Source organism: Abramis brama (genome assembly GCF_963993115.1).
Source record: "Abramis brama genome assembly, chromosome: 15".
Lineage (NCBI taxonomy): Eukaryota > Metazoa > Chordata > Actinopteri > Cypriniformes > Leuciscidae > Abramis > Abramis brama.
In genome coordinates, this window is record NC_139977.1 from 3,446,748 (window position 1) to 3,471,428 (window position 24,681).

General features: G+C 37.0%; 1 protein-coding gene across 8 annotated transcripts in view; it reads right to left on the reverse strand.

Moving 5' to 3' along the window:
* aff4 (AF4/FMR2 family, member 4) overlaps positions 1 to 24,681 on the reverse strand; it is a 47,718-nt gene that overhangs the window by 19,647 nt on the left and 3,390 nt on the right. For 2 of the 8 annotated variants that reach the window (XM_084136265.1, XM_084136264.1), the window contains exons 2-5: positions 15,542 to 15,719; positions 11,583 to 11,709; positions 4,823 to 5,488; positions 36 to 80 (exon numbers count right to left, since the gene is read on the reverse strand). In XM_084136265.1, the coding sequence (XP_083992391.1) occupies positions 36 to 80; positions 4,823 to 5,488; positions 11,583 to 11,709; positions 15,542 to 15,558 (855 nt within the window). In that variant the 5' untranslated portion in view covers positions 15,559 to 15,719. The remainder of the gene's footprint in view (positions 1 to 35; positions 81 to 4,822; positions 5,489 to 11,582; positions 11,710 to 15,541; positions 15,720 to 24,681) is intronic. The other 6 variants (XM_084136266.1, XM_084136267.1, XM_084136271.1 and 3 more) reach the window with 3 other exon arrangements.

Below are 24,681 nucleotides of genomic sequence, written 5' to 3' on the forward strand. Positions count from 1 at the left end.
TTACTACTGACAGCAAATAATACAATGGTTCTTACCTTTAAAATTTCATCAACACAGCTCGCATCTCCTCCCATTGAACCCTGCAAGAATGAACAAAATCACGCAGATCTTTGAGCAACACGTAAGAATCATCAAACATACAGGGCTGTTTATGACTACAAGTCAAGTGTAACTTATAAGTTGTAAAACCCATACATGCTTCCAGCCAGTGTCATTTAAAATGGGTCATATAATTGATTTATTTAATTAATAATATGGTTATTCTAATAACAGGTCCTCATTTCCTCAAGGGTTCATGCTAAGTTGTGGCAGAAAGCCAGCAAAGTCTTGCTGTGTTTGATGCTGGCGAGCCAAAACGCGGCAATGAAACTCTTTCTGACTAAACAAAACTGCTTGATTACATTTTTCCCTTCCATGCTGTAAGCGTGTGTGTGATCCAACCGAACGGCCACATTTATACAACTAATTCCCTGCATATACACACACATAATCTGAAGGCGTAAAAGTCTCAATACGTGTAATTATGTTATTTATGGACACATCTGGAGTGTCTTATGACATGTCTTACAAACATTTGTGCACCTTCTGGGTATCGTATTCGGAGGCACAAGACTGCAATGTGTGTTTGTTTGTTTTTTGCCCAGAACTATTATGTTAAGATCAAAAATCTTTTAAAATGTAAATTTTCATACAATGACCTTTCAATGACGAGGATAGGACAGTTCAGGTTGAAAAATGTCATGTTGTGCACCTCCACAAACACATAAAAGACATTTCTAAAGTAGTAACTTTTAACCTTTAAATAAATACTTAGGGATGCACCGATATGACAATTTTGGCCGATAATAAAAATTCTTGATATTTGAAAGCCGATAACCGATATATTGGCTAATAAATCTAATTTATATAATTTTTGAGAGCCTGATTACAAAAACAAAAGTCTCGCCATTAAAAGCCATGTCCCAAACACACAATTATTATGTTCTCATTATAATTTTATGTAGCTTATATGTAAGATTTGCACTGCACATGCTGCACTTTACTGTATTTTCCTTTTTTGAAGTGATTACAATCATATTTCAAGCAATTCAAAGCCATCATGGTGAACAGTGGCATCTGAAGAGTCTCAGCTGAAGGAAATAATCCATTATTTATCGGCTTTAAAATATCGTCCAAATTTTCTTATCAGGCCGATAATGATAACATTAAAAATGAACATATATTGGCCAATACCGATATGGTGGCCGATATATTGTAGTTAAAATATTTAAGCTTCTTTATGTTAAGAACCTGTGGGAACACAATAAACCCAAATAAGTTGGGAAAACTCAAAATTTGAGGTTATCAGTTACATCAAAAAAAGTTAAAGTTAAGAAATTCAAGTTTTAGTGAGCAGAACTTGCAGATTTTTATTTTGTACTCATACAATTGAATTACTATTAACTTGAAATATTTGAGTAAGTGAATTCATGCATTTATCATGTAAACTGAACTTGATTAATTTTAGTAGTGGAACCGTGGCCAGCTTTAACTAGCCAATTCAATGAATACTAACTTGCTAATGGTAACACAATGCTTTGAAGGCATTAGCATAGCATAGCACTTGCTGAATAACTACAATATAGAACATTTAACATATATCTGTTCTCAAAAACTATGATAATCCTTAACAACAACAAAAAAACATTACAGAAACTCTTCTAAATTAACATAGCAAAACATCAAACACTACTAAATCTCCAACTTGACATTAATCTTACTCAAAAAACCTTATTTAAACTTTAGCATTTACTCGCCCTGTTGAGTGTCATGGCAAAGCATGCTGGGAAATACAAATCCAAGCCCAGTTTCAGTTACATTTAAGTGTCTAAATTAAAAGAAACAAGTTCATAAAACTCAAAACAATGAAACAATTCAGATGATTTAAAACGTGTCGGTTTTGTGACCTCAAAAGAAAAAGAGAGTTCTAAATACTCATAAAAGTTCATTTGATTGAACCAATTTGTTTAATTTAAGTTCGCCCTACTCAAAAAACAATTAATTATTTTGAGCATTAGGGTTTACAGAGCAGTCAGAAACAACTCAAGGTTCAGTGGATTTCCACACTTTCTGTATTTATAGCAAGTTCTTCTGATTTTTAAGAATACTATTACCTATCCTACTTGCTTATTATAACTTAACAGTGACTAAGTAGGCCAAAAGTATGATCATTCAATAGGCATCGTAAACAGTCAAGTGTTCATCGCTCATCTGTCCGACATCAGACATTGATGTTTTTGCAGGCTAGTTTTGACTTGGGTGCAGCAAAGATTTCTGGGCTCATCTGCGGTTGAAACATACGATTGCAAGTTACTTGCAGAGTAACTGCTTTTCTGCATGCATAATCTGATGGTGTAAAGTATACACATGGATTATTGATAATATTTCACTGAAGTCCTACAAGACCTATACACACACAAAAAAAACATGGAATAGTAGTTTGACGACCTTATCTTCCTAGTAGTTGCAACCTGAACATGGTTTAGACTGCAATGTTGTTGTCTATGGTAACATGCTAAACTGTAAAAAAAAACAAAAACAAAAACAACTACAAGGATTTAAATAGGCAAATGCATTCAAATTCACTGAAAGTCTTTGGGATGTGCTGGAGGAGACTTTACAGAGTGCTCCAGCAGACTTTACTCTAGCACAACCCAAAGACTTTCAGTGAATTTCAGGTCTGGACTCAAAGAGTTGCCAATTCATGTGTGAAAATGATTCTTCATGCTCCACACAACAATTCTTTCACCATTTGAGCCTGATGATTCTTTGTCATCCTAGAATATGGCCATGACATTTCTTCCTACATGGTTGTTTAAGAAACGAAAAGCTACACTAAAGGTCCATCCACAACAGAGTCCGAAATCTTTGCATGTTAAAAAAATAAATACGACCTCACGTTGTCAATCACGTTTGCCTCTGAAACTTTCGTCCGTCATAAAAACAATTTGGATCGGGTTTTTCGCATCCCTAGCAAGCATTTTGAGAGGTGTTTTGACAATCAGAGCCACCGTACAAGCGAACCGCGAAATGCAGAACTGTTCAGGATCAATTGTTCACGGTAATTGGTGGTCTTGTTTTTGATAATGTGGCTCCAGTATCGCTAGCAAAGCATCAAACTGAGCCACTGACATCTTGAGGTAAACTTTGAATCTCTCGGGATAATCCCGCAGCGAACTCTCCTTCCTCTCTATGTAATCTCAGGATTGGATGGACCTAATATTTCCTCTTTAAGAAGAGAGAGAACCACAAAATCATCCTCTCTGCTTGAAGACTCCATTTTGTATAGTTTTGGCGAAGAGTATAATAACAAATAGTTATATTCGTCTGGCGGAAGCTAGTTATTTTAGATTATGAAGTTATAAATATGGGTATTTTTCTTACACAAATCGCTTGGCTTCAGAAGGCCTTTATTAACCCTAGAGCCGTGTGGAGCACTTTTATAATGGATAGATGCACTTTTATGGACAAAACCGAAACAGCCATTCACTGCCATTATAAAGCTTGGAAGAGCCAGGACATTTTTTTAATATAACTCTGATTGTATTCGTCTGAAAGAATAAAGTCATATACACCTAGGATGACTTGAGGGAGAGTAAATCATGGGCTAATTTTCATTTTTGGGTGAACTATCCCTTTAAAGCGGCAATAATGATCCAATCATAGATATACATATGCCTATTCAAATCCAAACAGCAACTTACTTTTTTTTTTTTTTTTTTTTGGCCGGGCAGTGTATGATTGAAACAATTGTTCAGTTTAAATACAAGTTTTGACAAAAATAAAAAGTTTTATAAAATGATAAGCCTCAGATTTCAGCCTAATAAATAATTATGTACGTTATCAGTTTGAAGGCATGTACAATCAAAAAAAAAAAAAATTTACCTTTAAAGGTGACATATCATGTAAATCTGACTGTGCTATAATTGGGTCCCGGCGCTTCTACCAACCCAGAAAACTTGAAAAGTGAAACCCAGTAACTTTCTTTTGGTAAGCCTTTCTCTGCAAGCATGTCAAAAAATAAGCCGATCAGATTTCGCTTCCCTTCTGACGTAGGAAGAGGATCTTATTATAATATTACCGGCCCTTAATCTGCACGTTTACACCCACAGCGACGCCATTTGGTTTACGCAAGCGACAACAGTGTAACCAGTTCTAACGCAATGGCAAAAGTTTGAGCAAAGCATGAAACGGTTCTGTCGTTGCTGCACAGACGAGCACTGAACACTATTTATAGTCCCAGCCTCAGATGAGACAAGAGAGCAGTGGATTAATTGACACAGATGAATCAAAACTCCACAACAACTACATAAATGTCTCCACTAACCATTCAGAAACGTCCAGGTGCGTCTAAAAGTTAAACTTGTCCTGAGTCTCTCCGTAATGCTGCACTCACTACTGGTTATTTATGAGATTTTGGATGAGTGAGATTGCCGTTTTGTTATTGTATCCGAAGCTCGTGTAAAGGATCGGCCTCTTCTGAATGGGCGCGGGAAGCAGCAGCTCATTTACATTTAAAGGGACACACACAAAAAGCACGTTTTTGCTCACACCCAAAAAGTGGCAAATTTGACAAGCTATAATAACTGATCTGTGGGGGTATTTTGAGCTGAAATATGACACATTCTGGGGACACCTTAGATTTATATTACATCTTGTGAAAGGGGGCATAATATGTCACCTTTAAACTCTGACTGTTTTATCTTAAAAGATCAAGGAAAACGTGATTCCCGATGAAACAAACAGTTCGATAACGTGTGAAAGGGAAGCATGCATGACTTACGTCGACCGGGTGCGAGGGGATCTTGAGCTTGGTGAGAGAAGCCTTTCCATTGGGCTTCATTTCTCCCACGGCACTGCTGTGCGACTGGCCACCGTACGAGTCCGAGGAGCTCTTGGGCTCGGCCGTCTCCAGGCCGTCCATGGGCCGCACATACGCTGTGGGTTTCTGGAGCATGGGCTTGGTGAGTGAGGGCGGGAAGGTCTGGCTGGGATGCTGTCCGCTGGAGAAGGAATGAACTCTTGAGGGCGAGTCCCAGTTGGCTTCTCGGTCTCGGGGAGATTTGGTGCGAGAGCGCGAGTGTGAGCCGGAGCTCATGGAGCCCTTGGCCGGGCTGGAGGTGGAGTGGGACTTGTGTTCGGATCCGTGTTTGCTGGACTTCTTTCCGCTACGGCTTCCCTGCACTGATGAACGCTTCTGCGAGGAGGAGGAGGAGGAGGAGGTCGTGGAAGAGATGCCAGGAGGAGCCGGGCCAACCGGAGTCCATTTACTGTTCTGACTCTGTGTGCCTCCGCGCTGGTCACCGTACTGGCCAGATTTATCTTCCGAGGACGAGCTGGAGGCTTTGGGAATGAGCTTGGACATTGGGGGTTCACCGAGGGTCTCCTTCATCTCGTCGTAATTTCCCAGCATGCTCTGGATACGACTTGAGAGTTTATCTTCCTTGGACTGTTGAGAGAAAAAGGACAGTGTTGAGATTAGCATGAGAACGTCAGCAAAAATCAGTTAATGGTCGCATTTTTTGCAACCTTGTTTGTCGAACTGGTGCCACTACAGAGTTTGCCAGCTCTCTTTGATTGGATTTACTGTAATATAAATACATTAACTATGGTATTTTGGCAGAAATAAATTCATATGTTATTATATAGTTATTGTTAACTCTTTCCGTGTTTACGGTAGGGGGCGCTGTTACGCATCTTCTGAAAGAGTACATAATCTCCGGATCAAAACTCAGGAAAGGAGGAGCAAAAAAAACAAGCGATTAAAGCATTGCTTGTGCACATTATAGTCATTAAAAAAATTTTTTTTTTTTGGTTCAAAAGCTTTTTTTAAAGTTGAGGCTCTGTTCTTTCTTTTGATATATTGCATGTTCAGATATTCATACAAAAAATATTCTGGGGGCCATGAAAGTTGTGTGAAAATGATAAAAAAATGCTGGCAGGGAAAGAGTTAAATATATTAGGGGAGGAGTAAGGAAATATATTGCCGTTTCTGAATTTTGCAATATTTGAATTAATTTTAGTTCAAGTTTTAGCAATTCTGTTGTGTGTTGTTGTAATTTCTATTCATTTTTTAATGTCTAAACAGTTTTTACTAATTTTTAATTTAGTTTTTAGTACATCAAGTTAAATTTGAATTATAATTAGTATGCATGTTTCCTTAGCAACTAGCTGATATAAAGTATATTTTATTTCATTTCATTTGACGTTTGTTTTAATTCAAGTATTATGGTTTTAGTTAACTGGAATAACCCTATTTCTGAAAAATGAAAAATCTATTTCTAATAGTCTCAACAAGCAATTATTATTAATTTCTTTGCCTAAAGCGTTTATAAATCCCAGCTCCCTCCCTTCTTTTTGTAAATATCAAAATGCATAGATTTGAAATGTGAAGAAAATGAAAAGGTGCTTCTGCTTCTGAAAAGAAAAGAATAACTCCTGGCATAAGTAACAATTCATAAATCATTTGCACGTTGCACTGTGTTTGTGTAAAGCTAATAATGACATTTTTTAGCAGTTCCCCCATTTGTTGTTTGATCCCTGCAACAATCAATCATGATTTAGAGAATCACATGACAGGACTCAATATTCCTCGTCTTGTTTTATAACTTGATCTGTCCAGAATGTTCAGATCGTTATGTGAAATATTTTTTGTGAAATATTACTACACCCGATGAGGTCATCCAAAATAAGTAGTGCGTTGTGTCCTAGCCCACCCGGAGGAAATGTCACAGTGAGGTTTTCCACTGTTAGTCGGATCCTTCAGGGAAGATGACAGACCGTATTCTCTACCTGACAGGTTGCATTTCTCACATCGTATGACAGGTTCACCAACAACAGGTTCACCAACAACGAAGCACTTAATGCTGAGCAAAGCAGGTTAGCAGCAAAGATTAGACAGGGAGACTGTAATCTTCTTTACAGTAACATATGTGACTATAATATCTCTGTCCTTTTCAGCTTTTATGTGATAAACGCAGGGTTTTAAGTCCATGTCTGCTAGCTTTGAGACCTAAACACACACACACACACACACACACACACACACACACTAGTGTATTTCCTAAAAAGTAACGCAGATTTAGCAGACATACACGTTTAAAATGTATAGCATTTAACTAAAACTAAAAATCTTAAGACACATCTTACACTTCAAAGTTTAGTCCAATAAAACAGAACTACAAAACAAAAACAAATAAAGCCAAAACTTCCTGTTTCAAAGGGAAGTGTGTCAACACAGCAAAGACACTGTGCTTGCCAGGCAATTTCAGGAGGTTTGGAAATATTAAAATCTGGTGAGTTGTACAACAAAATAGATACGAGTCAAGATCTGCTAAGGGCTAACAGTGTTGAAAAGTGATTTTTCACTATTATTTACAACAGCATCTGCATTTTCATGGGTTAAAAAGAATGATTTTTGTGAATAATAATAATAACAACAGTTAAAAATAAACTATGCATTCTTTTCTGGTATAAAAAGGAACTTGATTTTCAAAAGTCAACGAATTTGCAATAGAAGAATGTAAAATTTTTGACAATCTCTGAGTAACATAAGCCAGGAAATAAACGTCATTCTGTAAAATAAGTATAATGAACTACGCAAAACACATTTTGAACGTCTCCAGCATGTTTTATAATTACCAAAAAAACTAAAATCAAACTGTTCACCCCTTACATGTTATCACGACATGCATTCATGTGCATCAATCACTCCAATTATTACCTTACAGTCCATCCGCTTTCAAATCCATACCACAACATTGATGTCTGTCAAAAAATAACGTGCATAATACACGGTAGTATTTACGAAAAGCAGAGGGACTACATGCATCTCCTGGAAAACCCAAACTACCGGATGTTTTGAACGGGTCATCGCTTTCCGAGAAGAGGGAGAAAATGGCGGCTGGCTTCAACAAGCTGTCTGTCAAAGACGATAACGTCCATAATACATCATGCACTAGAGTATGAATCTGTTCTTCACTCGCTGAAATGTAATGTGAATGATCAGGGAACTGAGTGAAGTACTTCACACTGCGTGCTTAAGAGAACAAACGCCAATTCGATTGTAAAACTTCACCGGGTTAGTGAACATCCTTCAACGCGTGTTGGTTTTGACGGACATTTTTATGCACAAACTACGTATTCTGATTCTGACATACCCAAAAAGTTCATCAAAACACCCATCTCGGCAAGTGTTCTGGTAAACACAGCCGGTTAGAAATTAATGAAGCATAAACAGTTAAGAAAGAAATCAGATGTGCATCTTTATATTGGATCCGTGCTTTAGGTCTTAAAGTGACAGCAGCCTATAAATACCTCCAGCTGTCTGTGTTAATGTTATTTAAACAACAAAACAGCTAAGATTAATCTATATTAAATGTATACAGTGAAAATTTTTGTTATTTTACATTTAATACTGAATACTACAGTTAGACATTACTTTATTTGAAACTTTGTTATATTGTATTTATCTATGCTTGCAATTCGTGTATTTCTTCTTATTTTTTACTGACTGTTCACGAGCTTGCCTTTAATAACGTTTGAACTTTATTAGTTAGGCAAGCTAATTGTGTCTTAGCTAATTTAACCCCACCACCAAAATATTACTTTTTTCCTTGCTGATCCGAAAAATGATCCGATCCGTGACTTAAAAACTGCAATATGATCCGAACCGTGAGTTTTGTGATCCGTTGAACCACTAAACAAAATAAATGCTATTGTCTTTGTACTATATTTCATATCGCTCTCATCACACTGAATTCAGACTGCAAACTCACAGCTCAAATTAAATCATCTGATGAAAAATTATGAAATTTCTTTGAGCATGGCAATGAAAAAGGGTTCTCAATGACCAGCCCTAACTGGGAATGTTCTTTACTTCACACCTGGAAGAGTAAACTACACAATGTTCATCCGTGTATAACTAGAAAGTGGGCAACAATTTGCAGAGGACTTACCACATATTTAGGAACGGAAGTTAACCGGCCATTAACCAACAGACATTTAATACTAGCCAGGAACATACTGTTCACAAAACAGTACATCTAACAATGCAAGTACTTACCTATAAAATGCCCTGCAATAACCGTAAGGGTTGAAATATCAAATGAAACCTGACGCCAATAAAAACAGTACAAAGCATGGTTTTTGGGACATATACCATGGTATTGTCTGAAGCACAAAGGAGCAGCATGTATACACCATTAGTGATGTGTGTGTAGGCCTGTCACGATTATGAAATTTGGCTGACGATTAATTGTCTAAAAAATAACTGCGGTTATACCGATTAATTGTCAGTTTTAGGGCTTTGACGATTAATTGTCTGTGTTAGGGCTTTGTGCTTCATTCATTAAATAATTGTGATGAATTTAATCCTTTGTAAGTTATCATTTTGCAGTGTAAGATTACAGTTAACACTTTTAAATATTAAATAAATATATTCAATAGCTATGACAATTTGTTTATTAAACTTAGTGAGTGTATAAATCAGCAGCAAAAAGTAATTTTTGAAAACATCTGCACAGTAATTTAATAAAATCTAAACATGTTAATAAAAACAAATGTGCACAAACCATGATAATATGATACGCTTCAAAACAGAGCGGAACAAAGCGCGTATGCGCATCGCGGGTGCAGAATGATGTGCTCAATGCAACATGGAGTCACAGTGTGCAGCGCTGCACAAGTGCGCATTTAAAAGTTCACGGCACAAAGCGAAGAAATGTCGAGGGCACAAATCCTAGTGTATATCAGTCCAAAAGTTTATTGATCATTTGTTTCTTCACAGTTTTAAACTCCAGTTATTGTGCGTCTGATGCCAATTCATAGTCCTTGTGCTGTGTAGGCACACGGTAGCGAGTCATTTAGAAACAGCAAAAAACTCCAGCAAAATAAAGTCATTTTATGCAAATCCACAGCCCTTTATCTACAGATCAAGCATTATAACGTCAATGTCACATTGGAGAAAGTTTTACCGTGTATCCTGTCGTAATCGGACGACGCGCGCTGTTTGAATGCCGAACGGAATGATTGACAGCTGCAGAGTTTGAATGCTGAACGGAATGATTGACAGCTGCAGACGAGTTTGTGAACTTTAATTTTACAATGTAAATATACTACAGTCCCTCACATTAAGCTATGGAATGGCTTCAGATGACTTTGAATATATTGCTGGAAAACGTAATTAGTGCTTGTCTATTTATTTTGGTCCATGACTCCCCTTGTGCCGTAGGCCTATAAAAGAGCGCAATAATCGCGGTTGTCTGAAACAATCGCGGTTAGATCAAATAATCGCGATCAGACGGTTATTTAATTATCGTGACAGGCCTGTGTCTCTGTGTGTGTGTGTCTGTGTCTGTGTCTGTGTGTGTATATATATATATATATATATATATATATATATATATATATATATATATATATATATATATATATATATATATATATAGTTGTCTCTGGATACAGCACATTTCCAGTTTTCAAAATACTTAATGAATTAAGTTAATATTGCATAAAGTAAGCCTACATGCGGTGTTTAAATCCAGCAATTAAAATCTTTTTTGCTATCATTACATTTTATATAGAGGCTAAATCTTTCGAAATATTAACTGTTAATATTGAGCTTAATAAGAGTTAATGTTGAGTTTAATAAGAGCTGCAGGATTAATTGTTAAAAGAGTGTGATCTCGTTACTAAATGACAGAGATTCGCCTTTGACAAGTATGATCCAGAGACAGCAGTTGTCATGTATAGGTATGAAACAGCGTCACAAACAGCCGCAGTATCATTATTTCTGTCGTGCAATAATTCATATCATCACAGAAGTATTGTGATAAAAGTTTATAGTTCAGATATAAACACTGATGTCGACAGAAGCGAATCGGCTTTAGATAACGATTGTATCGATTACATCGTTACACCAGTAGGTGGCGACAGGTGACTGTCAAAATATGTATTTGTCATTGAATCATTCACTCAAGAGATTTGATCAAATATGCTGATTCATCAAGAAATGGAACAAGCATTTATGAGTGAGTCATTGAATCATTCATTCGAAAGATTCATCCAGAAACAAGTGAAGTCTGTATGAGTGAGTCATTGAATCATTCATTCAAACCATGCATTTTAAACATTAACTCAGATTAATTAAACATTTTAAATAGACTGCAGCAATTACCATTTCGTCAGAACCTGTTTAGTTGTCTGCTAAGAATCGTGGAAGAATCTAGATCTCTATTTGAAACGAAAAATCAGTGATTCTCAATTTATCCAGAATTGTGTAGCTCTGGTTAATATACACCAATTAGCACAGTGCATACATTTTGTAATCATTCTGTAATTACCGTCACTGTACAACTGTATGGCCACAAAGCTTTCATCAGTAGTGGGTTCTCCTCTGAGGAGGAAGATTAATGGAGCATAATATATCAGAGAATGTGAAAACCAAAAAGGAACAACCACCCAAGATTAAATGAGGTCTACAGGGCGAAAAATAAATGAATAAATAAATAAAATGAAAAAAAGAAGAAACAAAATGAACTTACAACTTTAATAGGTTCAGGAAAGAGGGGGGAGTTAGCTGGAAAGGCCTCTCCTCCCTGCTGGATTTCTTGATTTCTCCTTTCCCTTTCTTTCATACGGAGCACATTCCGGTCTTCACGGTTCATGTTGCTAACAACAGAGACAGAGTCACTAAGCAGTGAAGAATCAAAGAGAAAATATCTTCCTGACACCTTCAGCTACATTTAAACCAAGACAAAGTTACACATTTGAACAACAAATGGAAAAATAAACAGGAGTCAAGCAGAGATGTGCGTGGTTCCCTGCTCTGGTTTAGGAATCAAAACTGGGCTATTTCACAGAGGAAAAAGACAGGAGAGCTCAATGTTGGAGTTAAATTGACACAAACTTTGAGTCTGTCCATCTATGTTTTACGCTGTGTGCTTCGGCTAACCAAACGTTATATAATGTTTCACACACGCCATCATTATCCTCTCTGTACATCACCGAATGACTACATGTGGCCTAATAACGACAGGACTTGCAAAAGTAGTTACAGATTCGGCCAACGTTTACCACACTGGAAATTCTGATGAAAGTACAGCTAACAGCCAATGAAACGTCCTAACATCTGTCAGTCTTTGATGCGCATGTGTCAGTAAAACATCTTTTTTTTTTTTTACTGTCAAATTATTAAGATCAAATATTCTTATCGGTTCAGATCGTCATTCAAAACCACAACAGGATGAAATCTACTACTCTCTCGATGAATCATTGGTAATGTTGTGTAGAGGCTTATTAATGACGCTCAAGACTACGTGGATCATAAGATACAGGTTTCAACTCGTTTCTTGGGTAAAGCTGGGAATTCATTAGTTAGTTATACTCACTGTACCTCCATAACCATGCCAAAACTACAGGTTCAGCGGGAAAACTATGGTTCAAAATCAAAGGGACGACAAAAATTAAGTGAGAAAAAAAAAACAAAAAAAAAAGAGGGGGAAGAAAACAAAACAGTGAAAAGATGAAAAATAATGGGCGGGGGGGGGGGGTAAAAACAGCAGGAGAGAGAGCACAAAACACACAGATGTGAGGAGAGTGAGAATGAAAGACAGGGAGCAGCAGAGAGCGAACAAACAAAAGATGGATGAAAAAAGCAAGAAAAAGGAGAAAAAGAGTTAATGCATTAAGTCTTTACAAAACCTATTATTCTTAGAGTGTAAACAAATCACTAATTAAACAGTGTGAGAGTTAAAAATCCCGTGATATTACAGGCCAATTCATTAAAACAACAGACATCAACAAAGTTGCTTGCGCACAGAATCAGTGATTAGATCAGTGAATGTGAGGTGTGTGAGACATCACGGGGGGGGGGGGGGGGGGGGCTTTAGATCAGGTCAAGGTAACAGAAGAGTTGGCCGCGTCGAGAAAGCTCAGCGAGTGGATGTGCTAATGGGAGAGCGTTTGCACGACAAAACCACTCAAACGACCAATGCAACGTGCAGATGCTTGACACGCACACACACGCACACTACGCTGCACCAAATCCAATTAGTCAAACCATTAATGGTCTTTGCTGATGAGCTGGTGTGTACACCTGAACCTCTCTCTCTCTAGTTTCAATAAGGTGGAGTGTTTGAAGCCTCAGCAGTGCATCTCACTCGCTGCCTTCGTGAACAGCAGAAGGGTTAATGTACTCCAGTTTCAGACCTGGACTCGAGCTTCACCACGGCTCAAGAGCAAGGCATACGCTTTCAAAGTATACTTGGGGCATTAGGAAATTACCCCCCACCCCACACACACACACACACAAAAAATGTCCTGGCTCTTCCAAGCTTTATAATGGCAGTGAATGGCCGTTTCCGTTTGGTCAATAAAAGCACATCCATCCATGATAAAAGTGCATCTCCGGGGGGGGTTAATAAAGTCCTTCTGAAGCGATGCGTTCGTATAAGAAAAACATCCATATTTAAAACCTTATCGACTAAAATAACTAGCTTCCGGCAGACGGACGTGCGAAAGAGGAACACCTGACCCGACGCACAATGTAATGACGAACGCGGTTGCCCAGCCCTGTTTGTTTGAACCTCGAGAGGCGTCAATTGCTGTCATTACGTTGTGCGTCGGGTCAGGTGTTCCTCTTTCGCACGTCCGTCTGCCGGAAGCTAGTTATTTTAGTCGATAAGGTTTTAAATATGGATGTTTTTCTTACACAAACGCATCGCTTCAGAAGGACTTTATTAACGCCCACAGTGCCGTTTCGAGCACTTTAATCATGAATGGATGCGCTTTAAAGCACTTCCAAAGACATACAGCCATTCACTGCCATTATAAAGCTTGGAAGAGCCAGGACATTTTTTAATATAACTCTGATTGTATTCGTCTGACAGAAGAATGTCATGTACACCTAGGATGTCTTCAGGGTGAGTAAATCATGGACTAATTTTCATTTTTGGGTGAACTATCCCTTTAAGAGCTGCAGATGAAGCGGATATTTTAACTACAGCAGCAGAAAAATAGATGCTTTTTCTAAAATGCGTCAGAAAACAAGAATGCAGCGAATACAATTATCTGTCATAGAGATGAGACTGATGAGATGAGACACGGCATATTAAGAGGATTTCATAATAAACAATGTTAGAATTTGGAAAATGATTTAGAGATGGCAAGGGAAGACCAAAAAACTAGTTTACAAGTTCATTTTGTTTTGTCTTCAATGATGAGAGTTGATTATTAGATTATGTACGTAGTTTGTTTTTAGTAGTTAGTAGCAAAATATAAAAATGGCCCATACTTTAAGAGGTAAACCTGCACCTCAGTGTGTTTTCTCAGTCATGTGCCATACATGTTTGTGTCTAAATGTCAAATAAATAGCCTGATGAAACATCTAATCTAACCTTTTTATATTCATATCCACTTGGGAGAAATATTAACTTTTTTTGGTAAAACTTCTTCGGCTCTCTGGGCACAAGATTCTCATCTTTGACTATTTTTGAGTGTTTAGGGATTTTTTCTTTTACAAGTACTCCGGCTTCCTCGATGGAAATGTTTATCTGCTCCAAAAAAAGCATTGTCCGGATCTCCGCTGGGAAGGAAACATAGACCATATCCTGATTTAAGTGTACAGTCCCACTTCTGATTTAAGGCCCGTTCACACCAAGAACGAGAACTAATAATAACTATACTAGCGTCCACACCAGCGCACGATACGGTTCTTTAAATGCTCGAGCTCTTTAAAACAGGATGGATTCTGATTGGCCGTCAATGATTTTCCTGTTAATCCGGAAATAAACGATCTGAAAGTGATTCCAACGATATCGTGCACTGTTATCGTTATAGTTGTGGGGTGAACTCTGCTATTATTCAATATTTAGAACGATTTTTAGACCTGTATCTTTATGGTTCGCGTCCTTAGTGTGAACAGGCTTTTATTCATCCAAAATTTGCCAAGATCTCTCACATGACACAATGGCGCTGACATCCTATGATGCAAGTGTAAAGCAAGCTGGGTGATTAAATGACAATCAGAAAGTATTGCTGGGAAATTGACATGTCTTTTGACGGGATTGCTTAAATGTCCATGGAGCAATCTGAAGTGACGACTGAAAAGAAGTATGAAAAGTAACCTGAAAGATATAGATGTCTTATATTTTTCCACATGTTTCTACATGCCCAAAGAATATGCAGTTTCAGGATAGAGCAAACGTTCACAGTTCACCTAAAGTGTCTTAATATCAATATTTCCAAAAGGGCTCTTCAAACAGTAATATAATCCAGATTATTATCCATACGGCCCATCTAGAATATTCTGACTCTTAGTCAGTGCACGGCTCATTTTAAGACCAACTTAAAAAAAGACAAGACACAATAAAGTCTAAGAACTAAAACTAAGCTAAAGAAATAAAAGAAGAACGGTATGCAGATTGCTGAGAGAAGGCCTCAAACTTTGCCGTGACTACTATAGGAGTTGCTCTCTGAAAACATGGCTGGTGCTTTAGCTTACCCTGACTGAGAGGCCATGGCCTCAACCAATGAACCATTGGAAGAGGATTGAGAGAAAATTCCAGACAACTCGATGGCTCTTTCCAGCTACGGCTCCCTCCGGTTTAGTACCGTCCACTTTTGAGGCACAGTTTTCTTGATCGGCAGCTTTCACGCTTCAATCGTCACTGCTGTATTTCCTGGGAGTTGAGATAAATCTGACTTTAGGGAGGGGAGGTTATAGTCTGTCTACCGAACAAACCACTCAAGCTGAAGAGAGGAGGCACAGCTCAAGCATACAGAGGTGAGCACATCACAATATAACACTAAAGTGTGCCATATCAGAAGCTCTGGAACAAATTTACAGTTTGACAGAGTAACCATTTGCCCATCAAGAAGAAAAACAAACTGCTAATACACAAGTTTCACAAAACCAACACTAATGATAAAACTCATCCTTCTGCATTTTATCAATAATACCTCCAATGTGAAGTCACGTAATGTGAAGTTGATCTACATAAATCCTTAAAAACCCTGCTTCTCTAAAGGAGGACACCCCTCGTGTGCTGTGGAGAATGGTGCAGTCCACCAACGCCCTTATAAGGACATGTTATTTTATGCCAGTTGGCCCCTCCTCTCTATGATGTGAAGACTTAGGGCAGCCAATCAGCTGCGGTCTCTCAGTAAACACATGCCCTCCCCCACTTGGGCCTGAGCCAACACTAGCAGCGTCAGTTTCCTTAAAGGGCCAGACACGGTTTTCTCCAAGTCTAGAGGGAAAGCATGTCAGAAACATTAGTACACCCAGGAGGCCATGAGGCAATTAGATGCAATATGGGAATCACCAAAAACAACTGACTAACCATCCTGGCGTTTTATAAAAATAATGATAAGTAATAATAATTAACTTTAACAGGGCGATGCACTTCACTAAACTATGTGGGTGAATAGCAATTAGCCTGTAAACCTGTATCCTAAAATAAGCAAGTCACAAGTCAATGAGACATGAAAACAGTTTAATTAGACTAATATAATGTCTTTAGAAACTCGTTTTCAACTAAAAACGTATGCGTTTTGGCCGTTCATTTACACAACAACTGTGTTTTGAGGGCCTAAAAAAATGCGAAAAGTGTAAGTTTCTGAAAACTATCCACTGTTGTCTCCGTTTAAACTACAAAAAAAAGGGTGTTTTGGATTCAGCGAATCATGTATATCATGTTCAGTCAGTCAATCTGAGGCCATACATAAGATCCCCAATTACTTTAATATAGAAAATCAAAACGCTTCAAAGTTAACCGGATCCTTGAGCTTTTAAATTGGGACATGCATGGCTATGTAACATACAAATTGGTTAAACCCTTAACCCTTTTATTTGCATTTATTTTCATTTCTTTGTTAAAATGCAAATACATCCAAGTAGATGAGAGAACTTGTGCGTGTTTTAGTCGTTGTAAAGCGATATTCTCTTATACTGGGAAAGATTCTGGCCCACATTTTATTTGCATTATTATTACGCCCGGGAGAAGTGGGTTAATCTATTAATTTATTGTCTTCATTTACAAAGTTAAAAGTGTACAGACATTATAGCACACAGTGTTTTGGACATCTATTGTACAACTATAGATGACGGTACATCATTAAGACTTTTCTTTTGATTAATGACCTTAAAATACATGAAGATTTGAGAGAGACTCCCTGAAATCACTCACTTTAATCTGAAGCTGGCACTGGGGTGTTTTTATTTGTTTGTTTTTTCCAATGTATGAACCGTAGAGTGCAAGTATTTTATCCATTCATTTTTCCCATGGGGAATTTTAAAGGGTTTTCATTAAAGATTTATAAGCTATAAGCCATGAACCAAACGAATCGGCTATGAGGAGAATCACAACATTACAAACTTTGATTTGAAGCAAAAAAACACTTTAAAATCATACAAAAAGACAAAAGGTACAAGAACTTTGGCTTTAATCAAATTAAAAACGATGGAGAAGCTTAAAACTACTCATTTACAAATGATGATTATACATTTAATATAGTATAATAATAATAATAATAATAATAATAATAATAATAATAAGTATTTTGAGAGTGTAGGGAGATTACGCAGTGCTTCATGGGAGTGGGCGGAGCTTAAGCGTGATTGGTGCGTTTTGCTTTTTTCGACTCTCTGATTGGTGTAATTTTCTGGGTAATGCATCATGGGTAATGTAGTTTTTCACCAGGAATTCCACATTATTTTAAAACAAATAATTCTATATGAATGAATTATATTAATGAATCTCTGAAGGAAAACGCTCTATTTCTGCTTTCATAAGCGCCACCTACTGTCAGAGAGTGCATTTACATTTTCCTTCAGCCCGAAAATTATGCATTGTTATATATTTTAACCAGTTAATGGGTATTGGGTAATAATTGAATGTGCACTCTAAAAACCATTAGATCACAAATTCATCAGCTTTTAATTCTAAACTTGAATAATAATGCATCTAGAGTTATCAATGGAGCAAATAAAACACCTTATTTTGATTCATCCCTTTTTTTTTTAAATGGCTGAAATGTGAGGTTAATCATCTATATTTGTCAAACTTTATTCGAACATGTTAGTAGATGTTGTAAATCACCAAACCAACATGTTTTTGTTCATTTAAATTCCAGCCATCATTGTTAATGTCATTATTTTAATGTACAAGCGTGCATAGCGCTGCTAGATTTGTTATTTGTTGAAATAATTTCAGTGCGTGTATCAGTACGTTTCATCTCTAACACACACAGAGACGCAACGTTTCTAACCCAAGCTTGCCTCTGTGCAATATTAACTTCTTTAAAGAAGCCCTTTGTACTCAAAATGTAATCAACAGTAAAAAATTAACATTTTTCAGAAGGCACTGATTTATTCCACACTGTATTTGTGAATTAGTGTTAGTTAAAAAGACGGCAAGGGATTTCTTCACATATACACATATATATATATATATATATGCAATTGTTGTTTGTCACACTGTACAAGGAAAAGGAAATCTGTGAACTGTTCATTTTCCAGAGCAAACTCAATCAAATGCTGATAGTAAAACCATAACATGAAGAAAACCTTAAAATAGAGGAGGGCAATATATTAAAAACGACAAACCGGCAGAAATGCATTAAAAGTATACACTTCTATGGTAGTTATGCCAGTGTTTATTGCAAAGCTACAGTGCCACGGTATTAAAAAAAGCATTTTTACTTCAGTTACATGAATACTGATTAGGGCTGGATATCGAAATATGTCTCGATATGATTCAATTTATATATAAATAAATAAAGGTTATGAAATGATTTTAGATACCAGTGATGTTGAACAATTCTCAATTCCAATTTCAATACCACAGCTAAAAACTACTAGCTAACTCATATAAATTTAAATTTAAAGACAAGAAAACAGTCATTAACAAAAAAAGAACAAATCATTAAACTACAAGCAATAACACAAATAGATTCAAATAAAATAAACAGTTCTTTTCAGGTACAGAAACTGAATAAAGTAATCAAATGTAAAATAGCACTACATATAATCTTCTAGGGCTGTCAAACGATTAATCGCGATTAATCGCATCCAAAATAAAAGTTTGTGTTTACATAATATATGTGTGTGTATGGAGTATAATTATTTTCTATATATAAATACACACATGCATATATATTTAAGAATTTTTTTTTATTTATATATAAAATATTTATAATATAAATTATATATAATATAAATGTATATACACAGTATATACATGCAAATATTTCTTAAATATATACATGCATGTGTGTATTTATATATAGAAAATAATTATACACCGTACACACACATATATTATGTAAAAACAAACTTTTATTTTGGATGCGATTAATCGCGATTAATCGTTTGACAGCCCTATAATCTTCACTGTATAAACTAAATAGATGAATCCTTAAAGTTTTAAAATTCAGTGAAGAGCAGTGAGTGATTTCTTTGTCTTTTGTGGTTTAACATTAAAAACACAGACAGCATCAGGAATATTAGTCTGCTGTCACTTTAAAACATACAAAGTACTGATACACACACACGTTGTCTTTCTCACTGAAGTCATAACGGAGTATGTTTTCTAATACATTTGTGTGATTTTGTCCGTTCAAGTGCAAGGAGACGTGAAAGAGAATTTATTTTATAATTTGCACACTGTCTGACGCGCGCAGCTTTCTGTGTGCGCACACAAAACTCCTCACACAGCGCCCGCGAGTTCTCCATGAGCACTGGCCCGATCGGGACACTGACCGTTCCTCCAACGGTCTGGAACGTCTTTAATGCTAAAAGGCGAACCTGCATCCGCCATGTTCAGCATCTAGTGGAGAAGACTGGTGATAAGAGTAACGTCCATCAGATATTACGTCCAATGTTTGCGGAAGAAAATGCGGAAAAAGATCCGATTTGAGGCTTTTTAGAAACTATCAAAATCGACCACTTTTAAAAAACAATTAATCAAAAAAAAAAAAAAAACAGCCCAGCCCTAATACTAATAAACACGAGAGTAAAAAAAACAAAAAAAAACGCAGCCGTCCTTCGATTGAGTCGTCCCGTCCTCGTGCACAGCACACAAAAACACACACACAACGTCAGTTTAGCCCCATTCACAAACTAAGGATTCATTTGGGCAGCTTTAATGATTTCTTTAAGTTATTGGGTTGAATCAGCCAGATGATTTCTTCACCGACTCACTTTCTGAACAGCAAGTTAGTGTCCCTTCAGTGACGTCCCTTCTTGTGTACCGAAGGCTCGTGAAACTTAACGTAATGATTTCTGAATGGTTGTGTGGAACGAACCCTCTGCCGAGCCCCAGTCACGTTTACACACACACACACACACACACACACACGTCTGAGCTGGCACTGCCTCGGTCAAACAAAGAGCGAGAAGCGATCACTCTTACCTGATCCAGTCATATCTGGATTAACCAGGCGTTGACGCCAAATAATTATATGTAAAGAAATTATGTTTCAAATTGGATGATGAAATAACAACAAAATGATGTTCCTGCACACTGGTGCATTTACAAAGAGAGGCTTTATTTTCGTTTTACTCAAACACTGCAGTTTCTTTCGCTATAGATATTTATTTTACATTTCAGAAAAAAAATGATAAGAATACTATTAAAGCACTGGTCATATAAACTATACTTTATAAACTATAATCGCTGGCTTACGGGAGTCTACGCACGGCTGTTACCGGAAGCCAGTGATTATAGTTTATAAAGTTATAAATATGGATATTTTCATACACAAACGCATGGCTTTGCTTCAGAAGGCCTTTATTAACCCCTGGAGTCGTATTACTTTTATGATGGATGAATGAGCTTTTTTGGGCTTCAAAATCTCAGTTACCATTCACTCCCATTATAAAGCCTGGAAGAGCCAGGATGTTTTTTTAATATAAACTCTTATACACCCAGGATGGCTGGAGGGTGAGTATTTTTGGGTTTGGGTGAAATAACACTCTAAGTCAAGTAAATGCAGGGAGGTTTTTGAAACACTTTTCATATTTGGCACGAGACACTAGCAGCCTTTAGACACAGCAACACAAATGGTCAGGAGTATCTCGGAAAACAGGCTTTTTATGCTTTAAACGTACAGTATGGGATTTTTTCTCCACCAGGGGTCGCTAACCTCTTTACAATAACAAAGGCGTAGTTTGATGACGCAACATTTGCTAAGAATTATGGATCTTGTCGTCAACGTCAAGCCGACCGATCTAATAATGTTTATGGATGACTGAATACAGATGCTTTTATCATGACTGTGATATGAAGCAGTTCGGGATTGCTAAGAGACTGCTATCAGCTCCACACGCGACGCGATCCCGCGGATATAAAAGGAATATGGACATTTCATTCTACCGAACTACACGCAAGTGCAGAATTACTACTCACAGGTCAGTTTATTAGACAAATTAAACTTGTGAGGTAACGCAGCGCTGTTTCACTTGGTCTAACATTACACTAGCACACTAAACTGCATTTGAATGTGTTTAAATGTATGTGTTAGTCTGTCTGTCTGAGACTAGCAGTGAACTAGATCAACATTAGAATAACATACAGATCATATTCTGACATTTTATCATTGTTGAACTATATAACATTGATTAGTTTTATGTAAATGTGCTCACCTGTTTAATAAAGTACATGTAGGAGCGGTCGAAGTCTCGGACGTGGAGCTCTCGTTTATATACTGTCTATGGGAGCTCTCGGCATCTCGAAAACACCGCGCTGATGTTGATTCTCGTTTTAGTTCTCTTTTTTATCCAAAGTCTGCTTGCCATGGTCCGTAATGTTTGAACGAAACAACAACAGCGTGCAGATAGACATTGCGAACTACAGTTAAATACGTCTGTCGTCTTGGTTACTATCAGAGGGCTCTGGTTCATAACTCTGGTTACCATGGCAGCACGAGCGGAAACCAGGGACAACGCGGATATGACGGCACTGGCGGCGACAAAACGGAAATAAAGAAACGGGACGTGTCTTCGAATTAAATTAAAATTTCTCCTGGTTTGAAAGTTGTTGGAAACAGTCGGGATAATGTAAGTACACAACTAAAAAAAATCTATAACATAGATATAGTGATTTTTGCTATTTTTAAAGCAAAAAAGTTACATATTGTGCCTTTAAGTGACTGGGAATCTGCTGCAGTGATGAGCGCCTGCGGCTGCTCTGACCTCACACAGCCCTGAGGGATTCCAGAAAGCAGGTTATGTGACATATCCCAGTATCACAGTATGTTTAAGGGAGGGTAAGTACGCGGATAACCTCAACTTTCAGTTCCAAAACCGGAGGTAACTTTCAGAGTATGTAAGGAGCCATAGCAAGTTACTCTCTGAACATAGGGTTAGTTTACTCCAGAGGTGTTCAGCACATGTGTGCCATAGTGAGATATATATACACATTTTATTCATATATATATATATATCTGATTATTCAGAATGATATTGACTGGTGCCTGTTAATAATGCTGCAAACTACACAGAGAACCCTCTCATTTGCTACACTATAATATTGGTTGCGTTTAACAACAGAGGCCGTTTATTTTCAGACATAATAATTACACCCAAATTAGAAACTGAAATGTTTTTATACAACTTGTTACAATTGCAAAAACACTACAGTTGCACATTAGGTAGTTTTCATAAACGCTTCTTCATGGCAAATTTATTCAAACATACATATATAATTAACAGTTAATAAGCTCTTCTCTAGTGTTTTTTAGCTAACTAACAAACGGATTTTGTTAAATGCAACATTACTTGATTTTGTTCACAAGCTGTTTTATTGACACCTTTCCGTGGTTGAAACACTGATTGCGAGATTACATGAGAAATTATACGGATTTCGTTAGTTGTACCGTATCTTTTAACACACCTTCTGATATTCATGCATGTTTTTCTAGATATAATTTGTATTAAAGTGGAAGAAAACACTGCCGCTTGAACTGAGACGCTACAGCAATCGGTCACGTCACATTTAACAATTTTCTTCACACACAGTGTGAGTTGCAGTCGGACATGTTTTCCGCACACTTTTGATTGACAGGATATAATCGGCTCTGATCATCGGCTGTTTTAAAACAATCGTGTGAAATAATAGCAAAAATTATTCAGTGAAAATAATAGATTTTATCGGCCGATACCGATTATACCGATACATCAGTGCATCTCTCTCTCTCTCTCTATATATATATATATATTATTTATATATATATATATATATATATATATATATATATATATATATATATATATTTTTTTTTTATTTTTTTTTTATGTATTTCTATAAAAAAAAAACATGTATGATATATCTTATCTTTCAAATAATGTGGAAGCAAAATCACAAAAAAAGAAGAAAAAAAACACTTTTACAGCCAGACACAGACTGTTATTTAGTTTAATTAGATTGACTTAACAAGTGAACTCACTCCCGGATGTGTTTCTGGAACGAGTAAGGTAATAAGAAGAATAAGCAAGGTTTAGTTTAATCCACCGAGAGCTCAGGGGATGTTTGATAAGATAACCTTGCTTTCTGGAGCACACCCTGCTGAGGTCACAAGTACAACAACAACAACAAGCGATCCTCAAAAATAAAAGAGGAGAACATGTAGCATGGCCTGTTAGATCACTTGCCAACAACTTTAGAAGCTTTTCTAAACTGACAATGGCAAACAAGCGTCAGCCACAGTCTTTCTAGTCATAAACACAGACAGAGGAAATGGTCAACTTAACCCACAGATCTCAGCTAAAACAGGAAGAGTCGAGACCTGTGATGTTGTTTACACACAGGTTGGGTTGAGCTCAACAATACACCTCTTGCATCATAGAAAAAGTTTTTAGAGTTTTAGTGTCAGACATTAAACTACTATATATAATGTTGAATATAATGTCTAATAATGCAATGGGGGAATATTTATGGCTCCTGATGATGCCAAATGTCTGATGTTACCAGTAAAAAGTGTCCTACATTATTTTAAATATATCTAGTCAGTGACAGAGAATATTCGTCTACAATAATTCAGTATTTTCAGCTTCAGAATCATGAATATTGTTATTCTGGCGTCTCTATTGTCCTGTGCTTTGGGTTTCAGCACCAAGTCCAAGTCTATTCATTTACACACACAATGTAAAACCAAATTTAGCGTTTTAATCAACAGGACAGTTTTAGTTAACATTTTATCATATGGTTTGGAGTATCGCGATAATATCGTATTGTGAGTTCAGTATCGTGACATGTATCGAATCGTGACACCCCTAGTGCGCACCTCTTCTGATCACAGCGTGCGGGTCAGAGACGGTGTGAGCGCCTGCGTGTTTAGTTTGGTTACATAAGCAGCACAAGGCCTGTCCCAGCTCAGGGTTTACATCTGTGCCAAGAGCCTGCAGGCATGCATGAGTTCGCTGGGTAATTATTCATTTCATTTATGCAATACAGCAGGATGACATTTTATGGCTATAAACTAATATTTATAAACTGCCTACTAAAACCTATTAAAGATTTATGTAAAAAAAAATAGCATTTATGAAAGTGCATTTATTTTTTCACTCTTAGTCCAGGTTTGTACAAAAATGAGCTGACTTTAGACTGTCCGATTAAATGATAAGTCAAGACAAAGTCACTG